Source organism: Panthera uncia, chromosome E3 (assembly GCF_023721935.1).
Source record: "Panthera uncia isolate 11264 chromosome E3, Puncia_PCG_1.0, whole genome shotgun sequence".
Classification (NCBI taxonomy): domain Eukaryota; kingdom Metazoa; phylum Chordata; class Mammalia; order Carnivora; family Felidae; genus Panthera; species Panthera uncia.
The window spans coordinates 30,328,285-30,342,148 of record NC_064815.1 but is presented as its reverse complement, the minus strand read 5'-3'; the positions used below and the strand labels follow the sequence as shown (position 1 = coordinate 30,342,148).

Here is a 13,864-nt window from a genome sequence, read left to right as displayed (position 1 = left end):
GGGGGGGGGGGGGGGGGGGGGGGGGGGGGTTGGGGAGGATGCACAATCAGCCCGTTCCATCCCATCTCCCAGCCCAGAGAGTTTGCTTCTGCACAAAGCATGACCCCCCAGGGAACTAACGAGAATGAATCTAATACCTTTGCCGGAGCCACCAGGAAAGAGGTGGCCTCTTTTGGGAGTCTGCTGAATTCGGCAGGCCCGTGGGCCTGCGAGAAGTATTGGGTGACCCCCAAGAGGACAGTGGGCCTGCCGTGAATGAGGACAACAGACAGAAAAGTGGAGCAGGCAGAGAGGGAGAGACGGGGAAGGGGTACACAGGACAAGAAACTCCCGATGACGGAGTGCCCAGATCCAGCCATACCTGAAACTTATTACCTAATTACCGCTGTACCTGGCTGCCGAGAGCCCATCGATTTCCCTCCCCTTTTTCTAAGCCAGTTCAAATGAGCCTTTCTGTCCCCCGCAACCCAAAGAATCACGCTAATACAAAACGCGGCACCGACAGAACGAGGAGAAACTTCACAGAGAAGCCCGCAGACCGAGCGCGCAGCGACACGAACGCACGTGAACGCTACTAACCTGTAGACGGCAGAGATGACAAATTCTGCCCCGTGTATTTCTGCCTCAACTTTTCAAAAATGGGTACGGGTAAACCCCATCCTGGGGATTTTCAAAATGTTTAAATCCTTAGGAAAAGTAAAACCCCCAAAAATGCCATAGAAACCAACCGCCCATGGCGACTCACCTCCCACGTCCTGGCTCCTCTTCTCCAGCTCCAGCTCAGCGATCTCGCTCAGCAGGGTGATGCCGTGCAGGAAACTCTGCTCCAGGACCAGGCTCTGCGCCGCCTCCAGCTTCTCCAGGGCCTGGGCTCCGGCGCCCGGGGAGGGCAGAGGCCTGGCCTGGGGCAGCTCAGCAGCCGCCGCCAGGGCATTCATGCCAGCCAGCGGGTCCTCCGGGCCAGGCAGAAACTGGTCGGAGCCTTCCTCCTCCAGGAAGCAGGTGCCGCCGGGCACAGGCGCGGCCTCCCGGGCCTCCAGGCTCAGGCGCTCTCCGTCCCCGGGGGGCACGTCACAGTCTGCCAACTCCAGGCCGGGCCGGGGCTCGCTCGGGGGCGCCTGGGCTAGGCCTTCCTCGGGCACCGCCTCTACCATGGGCACAGCCATGGGCACGTCGACGGGCACCTCCACCGGCTCCTCCTTGGCCTCCACCAGCGTCTCCGGCGTCAGTCGCGCCCCCAGGTCCGGGGCGGCCGCGCACGATTCCATCCGGCCGGGTGAGGCGACCCGCGCTTCGGCCCCCTCCGCGAAGTCCGGGCACCCGGGGGCCTCCGCGACCCCCTGCCCGCCGGCGCTCGGGGCCTGGGCCTCCAGCAGGCCGCCTCCGCAGCCGGCCGCAGGGCTCGGGGCCGCCAGCGCTTCCTCGGGGGGCAGCGCCAGAGGCGACTCCAGCGAGGGCAGCTCGGCGGGACCCTCGTCCATGTCCTCCACCTCGGCCTTCACCTCCCGCTCTGCCAGCGCCTCTCCGTCCGGGCCCTCCCGCAGCGGCTCCGGGATCTTGGAGGGGGACAGGCGGATGGGCTTGTCTTCAGGCGAGAGCGCCAGGCGCTCGGGCCCGTCGGCCGGGAGCGGCACGTCGGGGGCCAGGCCGTCGGCGTCGGCCGCCGCCGTGGGCTGCAGCAGGAACGGGTAGGGCCTCCCGTAGTGCGGCGGCAGGGCCTGAAACGGGTACCTGGGCGGGAGATCTGCCAAAGACACGGACAGTCAGCGGAGGCCCCTTCACCCGTCGCGTCCGACACCCCCCGCGTCCCCCCGTCAACACCCACCCACCAGGCGGGACGGAGCCCCGTGGCCACCCTCTGCACCCGGCGGTCCTACACCAGGCGGCATCGGGGGACCCCTGCTGCCTTTCCGCACGTCCAGGCCACGGAGACACAAGTCAGCCGCCGCCCCGTCCCGAGGGGGCCTCAGGACTCAAAGGCAGAAACCACGGTCGGCTCTCTCTTTCTCTGGCCCCCAACGCCTCTGCGCCCGGCACGAGGCTGGCCCAGAAGCAAATGCTCCGTAGGCCAGCAATGGTCTTGACCCGGCGGGGCCTCCTTTGGCCTCCGTTCCCGCCTCACCCCATTCAAGTGGAGTCGGGGCAGCCCAACTGTTCAAAAATAACGGCAACACGGTGCTGCCCTCCACGTTTCTACTCTGAACCCCCGCCCCCGAGCGTAGCCGCCCAAGAGCAGGGCGGCGCGTGGCCAGATGTTCGCGGTGCTTCTGCGCAAGCTCCGGGTGCTCCACGGGAGCCAGACGAGGGGGAAGACGGGTGCCTGGAGCGGCCCCCGGGGCCAGGCTTAGTGCCGGCCTTTAGCACGGCATCGAATCTCCCCAGAGAGGAGCAGTCACTTGCCCCAAGATTCTGGTGGTAGCAGAACCTGAATCGGAACTCAAATCCTCCCGAGGACGCTCTCACGCTCTGAACAGCCGCCGGGGCAGAGGGACGCCATTAAGGCCACCTGCTGCACGTCCCCACTGGCGCAGGGCAGGGGATGAGCGCCTGTGCTCGAAGCACACGGCAGAGGGTGGGGTCGGGGTCCAGTAAGGGCGTGATCATCGTGACAACCCTGCACGTGCCATGTGCCAGGAGCGCTTCCTTTACCGTTCTCGATTCGGTCTGGTTAACCCTGAGAACGAGTCCTTCTGAAGGAGATTCTAACGTCACGCCCATTTCCCTGACTTTACTACCGAGGTGGGGCTGGAGAGAGGCTGTGTCCAACCCACGCACGCATGCATTCACTCCAGAGCCTGGCGGCAGGCCCAGTACGCCACAGGTGCCCCGCAGAGACAGAGGAAGGAAGGGCTGGAGAACCGGATGGTCAATGGACTGGCGGCGATCGGTTCGACCAGAGCCAGACCCGACTCCGGTCTGGGCGACACGCGCCCCCCACGCCCACCCCAGGGTCTCAGCCACACTCCTACCCGAGAACAAGGCCTGGAAGGGGCTGGGGGCTTCCTTCTCCAACTCCAAGTCCTTCTTCTCGACGACATTCTCGGGCGCCTCCTCCTTGCGGGTGACACCGGGAGTGGGCGGCGGGGAGGCGGGCGGCGGGCTGCTGGGGTGGGAGCTGGGCGTGGCGGGGTAGGCGTAGGTGGGCGCCTTGGACACATCCTCCAGCTTCTGGATGACCTTGGCCTTCAGGGCAGCCACAGGGGAAGCGCGGGGAGATGGCGGCGGGCTCACGGCCTTACCGTAGGTGCCCGTGGGGCCGGCGGCCAGGCCGGGGGGCTTCCGGGGCAGCAGCCCAGGGCCCGGGGCGGCCAGGCCGGCCTTGCCTGCAGCCTCCAGGCTCCGCTTGCTCACCTTCTCCTCCATCTCCACCCGATGCTCCTGGGCCTTCAGCCGCTCCTGCTGGGGAGGGGGCCGGCAGGCAGGGTGAGCACAGCACGAGCCATCGCCGGGCACTTGCCCAGGCCCTGGGGTCGCCTCAAGCAGGGCCCAGCATGCAGGCTGCCCGCCCTCCCAGCCTGCTACGGACATTCCGTCGTGGCTCACGTGTAACAAGCACAGCATTCCTTGTGGAACCCCAGACGGGGCTGGGCGGGGTAGGGGGGGGCTGTCCGGGGGGCCACCGGGGCTGGCGGGGGCCTCCAGTCCAGACTCCGGCCCCACCGGGAGCCTCAGTTGGCACAAGGGGGACAGGGCAGAGGCGTGAGGCTCCTGACGATGAAGGAGGTGCCCCACTCCCCACACTCGTATGGCTTTAGGATAGCTATCTTCACAGAGAACTCATTACCCGCTGCGTGCTGTCCTAACACCTTTGGGTCTCAAGATGCCGGGGGTGGGGGTGGGGGTGGGGGTGGGGGTGGGGGTGGGGGGGTCTCTTCCTACATTTGATGGCTTTTGAGGAAATGGCAGGGAGCTGCTCGAGAAGAGCCAGTGCTCGCTGGGGGGCAGGGAGCCAGGGGGACCAGGCGGTCGGCACATAGAACACGCTGGCACCGACTACTCCCACGATTAAATCTCACTGAACGATCCCGAGGACATAGGATCACCGGCATCGCCACTTTCCCAAGGAGGAGATCTGAGGCCCAGAGACGTGAAGTCACTGGCCCAAGGGCACAGAGCCAGGCATGCCAGAGCTAAGGGTCAAACCCAGGCCCCGTCTGCTACACAAGCCACCACCGTGGCCTCTGCGGTGGCCGCTGCACGAAGGGAAAGCAGCGAGGCCGAGAGGACGGACGTCCCGGAGCACCTGCACGTAGGCAGGAGCGCCGTTGGCTCCAGGGAGCCCACCCACACGGGGAACCAGCCCCTCGTGGCTCCTCCCGCACGGGACCAGTTAACGTGGGTGTTGGAGGCCAGCCCTGGCCCAGCCCAGCTGCTCGAGGACGAGGTCAGGCCGGGCTTAGGAATCCGCAGGAGGCCCCGGGATCTCCTCAGCAGCCCACGCAAACTTGCCCAGTCCAGCAGGCTGCCTCTCCTGCCTCGGTTTCCCCGTTGCTCCCTGCACCCTGCCCCCGCACGGCTCCACACACCTCTGGGCCTTGCCCACGGTCAACTCCTCCAGGTCTGGGGGCAGACGCCCGCTGCCTCCTCCAGGCGGCCCTCCCCGACCACCAGCCCCTGCCATCCTCTGTCTCTGCCTGCGGACCCGTCTGCCTCTCCCTCTGTGGGGGGCTCGGAGGGTCGTCCCTCGACCCCCCGCCCACCAGCAACTCACCACCAGCTGGGCGCTCCTCTGCAGCTCCAGGGCCTGGGCGGCCTGCTGCTGCAGGTACAGGAGCTCGTGCTGCCGCAGGAGGCGCTGCTGGGAGAAGAGCTGTAGCTGCTGGGCGTGGTGCAGGGCGCCGCGGCCCGGCGGGTACAGGGCGGCCCAGAGGGGTGGCGCCGCGGCCCGCTCCATCAGCTCCGCTGGGGGCAGGACGGACAGTAAGGCCGTGCCCGTCGCCCCCCTCTACACAGGGGGAGGCTGAGGCCCCCAGCAGCGGAGCCTCTACCCCCTCCCCTGTCCCCAGCCCAGGGGGGACCGCACCCACACGCGGGGACCCCAAGCTCTTCCTCCCACCACACCCGATGGTCTACCAAGTGGACTCCCATGCAATGGGAGGCACCAGGGCAGGGGGGCCAGGGCAGGGGGGCCAGGGCAGGGGGGCCAGGCCCCAGGTGGGGGCAGCCTGCTTTGGTTCTGAGTAGGAGCCCATCAGAACAGGGACCACCATAGCGTTATTACCCGGGGAAACCCCAGACATCAGAACATCCCCTAGGCGCCCTGGTCTAACTCCCACCCCGTTGTTCTGGGCAGGCGCCTGTCCCCCAAGAAGGCCCTTGGCATCTGGGTCAGGCTCTCCAGGCAAAGCTACCACAGCCACTGCCCCCCACCACAAGGCCACCACTTACCAAAGTGAGGCAGGTGATCGCTGGGAATGACCACGAGCTGGCCTGACTGGGGGTCCCTGACGAACTGGTAGGCCGACGGCAGGGAGCCCCCCAGGCCAGGCGGGAAGGCAGGTGCCATGCCCTGGTGCAGAGGTGGGGGGCCCAAACCTAGAAGAGACCCAGGCCCGGGTCAATGCTAGGGGCCGGGGGCCCAGGACGACCCCAGTTCTGTCCATTCCCGAGACGCCCCCTTCCTGGGGTCTCCGTGCAGGAAGCCGAGGGGTGACGGGCCGCAAGCCAACCACCCCTGGGTACCACCTCCAACTGGGCTCAACAGAGGGACCCACGAGGCCGGTGTCCTAGCAACTGTCCTCTTCAGACACGTGAGGGAGCCAAAGCGTCTGCAGAGGGGCAAGGCCCGGGCCCCAGCAACAGGAAGACAGGAGCCAGCTCGGGGCGTGGGTCCCACACGAGACTCCCCTCCACCCACAGTCCTGCCCCAGCCCCGTTCCAGTAAGAACCACGTCAGGCCCGCTCCGTCCTCAACCGCCAGACAAGGGGGAAGTCGCCCGCCCCACACCTACCGTAGGGGTGTCCGGCGAGCCACATGGACGCGCTGCCCGAGCGGGGCAACCAGGGGGGAGTGGCCAGGTGGGCTGCGGGGTCGGCGGACCAGCGCCCCGAGCCTGCCAGTGACGGGCCACCGGTCACCATGAGGTTGGGGTTCAGGCCATTAGCAGCACAGCTGGTGGGGTGCAAGCGAGCCAGGTCGGCCAGCTCCTTACTTTCTCTGGAAGGAGAACAGAGGCATTGGCAACCGCCCAGCTGGCCAGGGGGACGTGGGAGAGATGGGGTGTCACCCCAAGTACCCAGGGGACACCCAGCGTAAAGAGGGGCGGGCTCAGCCTCAGAACAGAAGGGCCCCCGGGGCTTTCCCCCAGGAGGGGGACCCACACTCACTGTAGAGAGCGGCTGTGGGGCCACCTGGCCTAGGATCAGGGGCCAGGGCAGCTCGGGCTCTCAGGACAGGGGCCCCACCCACTTAGGGTCGCCCTCCCTGGCCCCTCGCCCCCCCAAGCCCTCACCTAAGCAGCTTCTCCTGGTCTCGGTCCAGCCGCGCCCCCAGCAGCCGCTCCTCCCGGTGCCTGGCCCTTTCGTCCCCACAGTCGTCATCAGCTCGACCGTGTCCTGAGGGGAGCAGGCAGGCAGTGAGCCCCCAGCAAGCACCCCCTGCCGGCGCACCTGCACCCCCCCCCCCCCGCCACCCGCCCCTGAGTGCCGGTGTGGACCTCGCCAGGGCAAGTGCGGGTGCCGCTTCACCACTGCTGTGCCTCGAAGGCGGGTTCTGGGGGCGGGGTGGGGCGTGGCGGGTCAAGACGGAGGGGAAACCACAACCCAAGAAAGCAGCACAGCCAGACCCAGGTCCCAGGGAAGCACCTGCCACGCTCAAGCCCCACTGCGGTCCCGTCGTGGTTCTGGCTGTTACAGACACGTGGCTAAGCCTTCTCAAATCAGGACAGTAAAGTAAAACTAGAGAACACGATCCACGTCAGGGGGAAGGGGGGAGGAGGGAAAAACGTGTGAGCTGCCCCTTCGGCTCTACCTTCCATGAGCTGCCCGACCCCCAGAGAGCCCTCAGAGCAGAGAAGGCGGGTCCCCAAGTCCGGCCTGGCACACAGCCGTCTGGTCCGTCCCTCCTCCCCCCTGCCACCTTCCACCAGCTCCAGCTCCAGCTCCTGCCCCGGGCCCTCTCTCGGGGTGTTTTCCGCACAAGCCAGAACCCGGTGCACATGTGGCAGCCCCGGGCAGGCTAGGGCACGGTCGCTGGCCACAGTGGCCTCACAGAAAGCAGCTGAGACGCTGCTCAAGAGAGAAACGCACTGGGGCTGGCGCCCACCCCGCTGCATCTCGAGAGGCCCGGCGGACCTGGGAGGGGCGCGCAGGGAGGAGGCCTCGCCTCGCCGAGGCGCCAGCACAGGCGCTCCACGCCAGACCAGGGGTCAGGCCGCAGCCCCCGCACTCAGGGAAATGCTGCCATCAGCCATCTCCCCTTCATGTCTCCCCTCTGCCCACCCAAAACTGGGAGCGAGCAAAGAACAGAGCCCCCAGGAGAGGCTCGGCAGGGTGCGCGGTTTTTCCCCCCCAAGCCTTCAGGAAGGCGGGAGCCTGACAGCCCCAGGACAAAGGACAGGAGCCCGGAGAGAGGCACACGCCCGTGGACCAAGCACACGAGGAGACAGACAGCAGCGCTGGGGAGGGGCGCACCCCAGAGGCAGGAGGGGACACTGGGCCAGGAGACCACCTGGGAGGACAGCCTGGAAGTCCCAGAGGCGGGCCAGGACGACAGGGAGGTGCAGTGAGCATCTAAGGCCAACAACGGGGGCATCCAGAGGCCAGGCAGGAGTGAGGGCGGGCGAGGGAGCACGTGTCTTCACAACCCGGCCCCTGTGGGACACCGAGGTGCCTCCCTGCTACGTCGACTATCCGCGCGGGCTGCAGTCGGCAAAGTCGCTGAGGCAACTTCACTTACACCAGCTCAGAGTTGCTGTGGTCTCACCCCGCCCGGCCCGTGGCAAGCAGGGGAGGGGCCCTCAGTGGGAGAGCAGTGCCACGGCCAGCCTGAGGGGAGTGTCAGTGTGGTTCCTGTAACCACAGGGATCCTGAGACCACCCACCTGCTACATGACGGAGTAGAGGGTCCCTTTAGGGAATCCCCCGGGGTGGTCAGGTCCGGAAGGGCAGCCCAGGCTTCAGACAAGGCCAAGATGTGGAGGACCCCCCAGAGTCCCAGGGCCGGGCTGGGAAATTAGAGCATGTGCCCCAGCTCCCTTCTCCAGGCGGAGATGGCCTCCCAAACCCATAGAAACCCCAAGGGCCCTCCTGCCCAGCGGCCCACCCTGCATTCAGGAACAGGACTTAGCAGTGACTCCTGGAGTCCCCAAAAGGGACAAGTGCCTAGAGGGTCACCTAGCCCCGAGCCCCCTTGTCCGATGTCTGTTGCCCTGTCACCACTCAGGGTGTCAGTGGCTTCCCATCCTGGGCCCTGTCTCCCACCACAAACCCGTCTGCAGGCCCCCCCATCTTGGAGCACCCACCACCCCCAAGGTCACTCGAGTCAGAGCCGCAGACAGCCCCGTCCGAACATGGCTGGTCTCTGAAAAAGCGTGACGTGCCCCCCACTACCTCACCCCGGGCTTGGCCGGACTGCAGCTTACACCCTTCTCCTTCGGCCTCAACCTGTCCCCTCTAACCCCTGTACACACCTGTCCCTCCTGTAGAACCCCGGCCCCACAGAACCATGCCCCGGTCACCATGGCTCTCTGTATTCACCACACTCAGGGCCACACACGCTGTTCCCGACACCCAGAGTGCCCTTCCCCTAGACTATTCAGCCTTTCCTGTCAGAGTTTAGCTGAAATGCCACCTCCCCCACGAAGCCCTCCCTGACCACCTCTCCATCAAGCTCTCGTTTCTCTCCCTCCCCGCACTGATCACAACGGATTGCTGTTCTGCTCGCTGGCTGTTCGCCATCTGTCTTCTCCATCAGATTATGTACTGCTCTGGTTTAAGGAGTCCCACTCCCGCCTGTGTGCCTCCTTCCCTACCCAATACCTGGCCAAAGGGAAGCTACTCGATAAACACGCGGAGAACAAATTAACGGATAAATGAACCGACAGAGTCACAAGAAGATAGCCAGGAAGAATGAGATAAACAAAGGCAAGGGCAAAGGCCCTCAGACAGAAGTCTGCCAAAGAACATCAGGGAGGCCATGGGGGCTAGACAGAATAAAAAGAAGGGTGCAGGAGGGGAGACCACAGAAGGGGTGAGTATAGACTGTAGGGCCTTGTGGGCTGTGGAAGGGAATGTGGTTCAGATTTTGTTCAAAGTGAGAAGGGAAACCAGAGGGCCCATCACCTCTCTGTGCTGAGTTCCAGGGTGGTGGGAGGCCAGCTCCTGCACGAGACAGACGTGCGGGGCAGGCGCGGGGCCCCCTCCAATGTCCCAGAGACACAAGACCCCATCCCGGCCCTCCAGACATGAGCTGTGGAAACAACCCACATCTCAAGGCCACTTCTACGTGCAGGAGGCCCCCGGATCTTCTCCAGGCATTCACTCATTCAGGAGTCATCAACCCAGGAGGTAAACCCCGGCCGTCTTCCCGCTCTAGGTTAGGAAACTGAGGCACAAGAAGACAACAAAGCCACCTGCCCAGGTCACGGCACCGACTGACAAGGAGGCCTACTGGCTGGGATCGGAGTCTGAGCGGGTCTTCCAGATCAGTGGGCCTCCTGCGCTTCCCACGGAGAGCGGGCACGGGATGGGTGCCAGGGAAACGGCAGCCTTGCTCCCGGGGCCCACAGCCATGCGGTGACAGCCTCTCCAAATGGGGCTGAGGCTGGGACTGAGGCCTGGTGCCCTGGCCTCCGTGAACCTGTCGGCAGATGTGGTTGCCACCGGCTCCGGGGTCTGGGGCCATGGCCGGGGCTTACAGTCAGGCGACCCCAGCTCTGCCTGGAGCGATGCGGGCGCGTCCTCACGACCCCTCCCCCCAGATCTACCCCTAATGTGACTCCATCACAGAGCTGATGCCAACAGGCGAGACGAAGAGGGAAGAGACACAGGCCTGGGCCGAGGGTTCAAGCTCAGTCTGCCTCTTCGAGCCCGAGCCCTGGGACCCTGGCCAAGCCACTTTGCCTCCTCACCCGCTCTCCCCAGGGGTGAAGCTGGGAGGGTACCAGAGCCTGGGCTGGTTCTACCTAACGACTGAGTTCTCCCACGGCTGTGCCGCGCTTCCGAGCAGAGGCCACGGATCGCTGGGACTCAAAGGCGTAGGTCACGCCCCTCCTTGGTCCATCTCAGGGCCCCTGAGGGCCCACGGGGACGTTACTCCGGGAGGATCTAGGACTCACAGGCACTGTCAGAAGCTCCCAGACCCCAACACGCAAAATGCAAGCCAAGAAAAGGCAGGCCTGTTCGTGAAGCACCTACTATGTGTCCGGCGACCACGTGGTACATGTGGACACTGGGGCCCAGAAGGCTCAGGCCTCTTGTTCAAGGTCACGGAGCTGACGGACAGACGGTACATGAACCCACCGACAGGCAGAAGGCTCACTCTGAAACTCTGAGACGACAGGGAAGATGGGACGAGACCGGGAGACCCGGGCTGACGGCCACCCACTCGGCCGGGGGCGCCCCCCACTCCTGCCCTCCCACAAGGGCGCCCAGCACTGGGGAAAAGCCACCCCGTCCTATGGGAACGGTTTTAAGGAGAAGAACCCGCTGCCTACTTTTCGACGGGCGGCGGCACCAGACCAAGCCTGCTCCAGACCAATCCCCGAGCATCTCACCCCAAACCCGCCAGGCCCTCCCTCCTCCCCCACGTTCTGTCGCAGCGTCACACACACGTGCTCTCACACGCATGCGCGTGCATTCCCTCACAGACCTTCTCTCACACACGTATGTTTTCTCTCACACGTTCTCTCTCTCGCTCTCCTAGGAACCCATGGACACAGGGCCCTCGGGCATGAGCAGGTACTCTGGGCTCCGACACGAGCTCAGGGAACTGGGAGCCCCCGAGAGGGGTGCCGTGCCGTGTCACGTGAGCATCCTCTCGGGCAAGGACACAAAGAGCTCTGACCTCACAGGGGGGTCCCTGGGGGCAAACCTCTGTCCCAGCAAGAGGACCCGTCCAGCACCGAGCCAGCCACCCCCTGGCCAAGGGTTGCTGCCCACTCCCCTTCCAATCCCAGTATAAGGCAGGGCCTGGGGCCAGCTCCCCGGGTTGGAGGACGGGCCTTCCTGGCTCAGGGAAGAGGGGACGAGGGAGGCCCCACAAAGAACCACGGGCTCATTCAACAAACATCCAGGAAGCGTCACTCACTCTGAGTCACCTAAGCCGGATAAAGACCCTCGGCCGGCCGCTAGCCTGCATGCCAACGGGTGGGGCGAGGACCGGCAGGAGTCCCAGGGCGGCCCGTGCCTTGCGGGCTTCATCCAGCGCATCCAGGAGAGCAGGGCTGAGCCGTCTAGAGGCATCTGGGACAGGAGAGTGGCCACGGACAGAGGATAAAGCCCAGAAGTCAGCACGGGTGGGCCAGACAAAGGAAGTGATGGGGACCCAGGAGTGAGACACCCAAGACATCCAGGTGGCCTATGGGGTAAAGTCTGGGAGGTGCAGGGAAGGGGGCCACGTGGGTGCCACAGACAGGGGCCCACAATGTGGCCAAAGCCTAAGCTCACAGCTGGGACGTACGGGAAGCTGGCTGGACACTGGGGACAGAGACGCAGGGAAAAAAATCCAGGTCGACCATTGAGAAGTCACGAGAGCAAGGCCAGTGGGACATGAGATTCCCGGGCCCTTACCCCAGTCCAACAACCCCACACCACAACACACTTAACACCGTCCAGGCAGGGGGTGCGGCCTAGTACCCAACTGTGGAAGGGTCCTTGGCTCAACAATGGGCAGACCAAGGCCAGAGTTCTGATAAAAATGCCACAAATACCAACCCTCCCCAATCCCATGAAGGATTCCAACAGCACGATATGCAAGGGACACAAAAAACACCATCAACCAAGTTCTGGGAAAATATTCAACCTCACCAATAATTGAAAGAAACGGACAGTTCTTCCCTACCGAAATCAGCAAGCATTTTTTAGGCACTAAGGCACCGAAAGTCCCACGAGACCACTAGGACCCAGTTTCTGTCCATCGCACTCGGTCATTCATTCATTCATCAAACACCTACTCTGGCACCAGGTCCCACACTAAGCACTGGGATGATGAACGAGGCAAGGCAGTCACCCCCCTCAAGGACTTAGGATTGAAGGCCTCCAGCTGGCCTGTTCCTAGGAACCTATCTTGGGAAATGACTCAAAATATCAGGAAAATGCAATGCACAAAAATATTCAATGCAACATTCTAAACACGAACACATCAGAGAAGGGAAAACGAGAATGCCCATGAGGAACTGTCAGCTGAGCTATCCTGTGTGCTCTAGACACAGTAACAAAAGCCATTAAAAGATTATACAAAGAGGCGCACCTGAGTGGCTCAGTAGGTTAAGCATCCGACCTGGGCTCAGGTCGTGATCTCACGGTTCGTGGGTTCGAGCCCCGAGTCAGGCTCTGTGCTGACAGCTCAGAACCCAGAGCCTGCTTCAGCTTCTGTGTCTCCCTCTCTCTGCCCCTCCCCCACTCTAGCTCCGTCTCTCTCAAAAATTAATAAACGTTAAAAAAATTTTAATCATACAAAGATCTCACAGTCACACAATACCAGGAAGGCAGGGAGAAGGTGACAGGTGGGACACAAGACCCACCTTTAACGTTGCTCAGTGACAGGGAGCGCTCCTGGTCGGCTAGCCCAGGCCCCAGCCGGCCACTGCCGCCACTGTCCTTCTGCCGGGCCACGGCCACCGCAATGCCCACGGGTGGGTGTCGCACTTCTGCCTCCCCCTGGGCACCAGTGCCCTCGCGCCCGAAGGCCTTGGCGCTCTCGGGCCTCTCCGGGTCCCGCTTCAGCTGCCGGCCTCCGCCGGCCGCAGGGCCCGCGGGGTGTGGCAGGCGGGCCTGGGCGCGCTGGGCGCCCGTCGAGGTGGGGGCAGGCTCGGGTTTCATGGTGCCCAGGCCTCCGAAGGGGCTCTTCTTGCCGCAGCCTCCGGGGCGCACGGCCACGGCCTCGCGCGCGAAGCTGCCGCTGTACTTGATGAGGCTCTGCATGGCCGAGGCCTCCCCGGGCCCGTGGGCCGCGGCGTGCACGTCGGTGCCCGGCCGGGCGCAGGCGGCCGCCGCGCGGGGCAGCGCGCCCCCGGGGTCCAGGTAGGCCTTCTTGGAGGCGGCCGCCGCCGCCGCCTCCTCCTCGGCGCGGCTGGCGTGATGATGCTGCGCGGCCAGCACGGCCATCTGCGTGGTGGCGAAGTTGCCCAGCTCGAAAGGCTTCCACTTGGGCTCAGGGCCGGCGGGCGGGGGCGGCCGCGCCGGCTCCAGGCCGAAGAGCTTGGCCGCCTGCTGGGGGGCGGCGGCCGGCCCGCGGGACGCGCGCTCGCAGGCCCGCGGCTCGGCCTCGGGCTTGAGCAGCTCCTTGGCGGGGAGGTAAGCCCGGGCGTCCGGGGAGGCGCGCGCGGCCCGCGTCGGCGGGGCTTCGGCGGGCGGCGGCCGCTTGAGCGAGCGGATGACCGAGTTCTTCTCGCGCAGCGCTTCGGGCCGGTCGGGGGGCGGCCGTGGAGACCCGGGCGGCGCCTGCAGGACGCCGGGCCTGCCCGCCTCGCGCTCCCGGGCCCGGGCGTCGCGCGCCTGCGATGCGATCTGGATGGGCCCCGGGCGCTCGTCGAAGGCCTCCACGGAAGGCACGAAGGTGGGCGCCACCACGCGGTGCTCGCGGCCCGACTCGCGCGCCGCCGCCGCGGCCGCCGCCGCCGCGGCTGCCGCGGGGAAGATGGTGTAGACGCCGGCGGGCGCCGCCTGCGGCGCGGCGAAGGCCCCGGCCGGGGCGGCGGGGGGCG

At 65.3% G+C, this 13,864-nt stretch overlaps 1 protein-coding gene across 1 annotated transcript in view; it reads right to left on the bottom strand.

Annotated features, from left to right (window-relative positions):
• Positions 1 to 13,864, bottom strand: part of TNRC18 (trinucleotide repeat containing 18) — an 89,234-nt gene that overhangs the window by 48,360 nt on the left and 27,010 nt on the right. Inside the window, exons 6-12 of the mRNA XM_049638973.1 lie at positions 12,683 to 13,864; positions 6,453 to 6,555; positions 5,952 to 6,157; positions 5,389 to 5,535; positions 4,712 to 4,902; positions 2,970 to 3,399; positions 746 to 1,744 (exon numbers count right to left, since the gene is read on the bottom strand). The exon at positions 12,683 to 13,864 is cut by the window's right edge and continues 5 nt beyond it. Of these exons, the coding sequence (XP_049494930.1) occupies positions 746 to 1,744; positions 2,970 to 3,399; positions 4,712 to 4,902; positions 5,389 to 5,535; positions 5,952 to 6,157; positions 6,453 to 6,555; positions 12,683 to 13,864 (3,258 nt within the window). The remainder of the gene's footprint in view (positions 1 to 745; positions 1,745 to 2,969; positions 3,400 to 4,711; positions 4,903 to 5,388; positions 5,536 to 5,951; positions 6,158 to 6,452; positions 6,556 to 12,682) is intronic.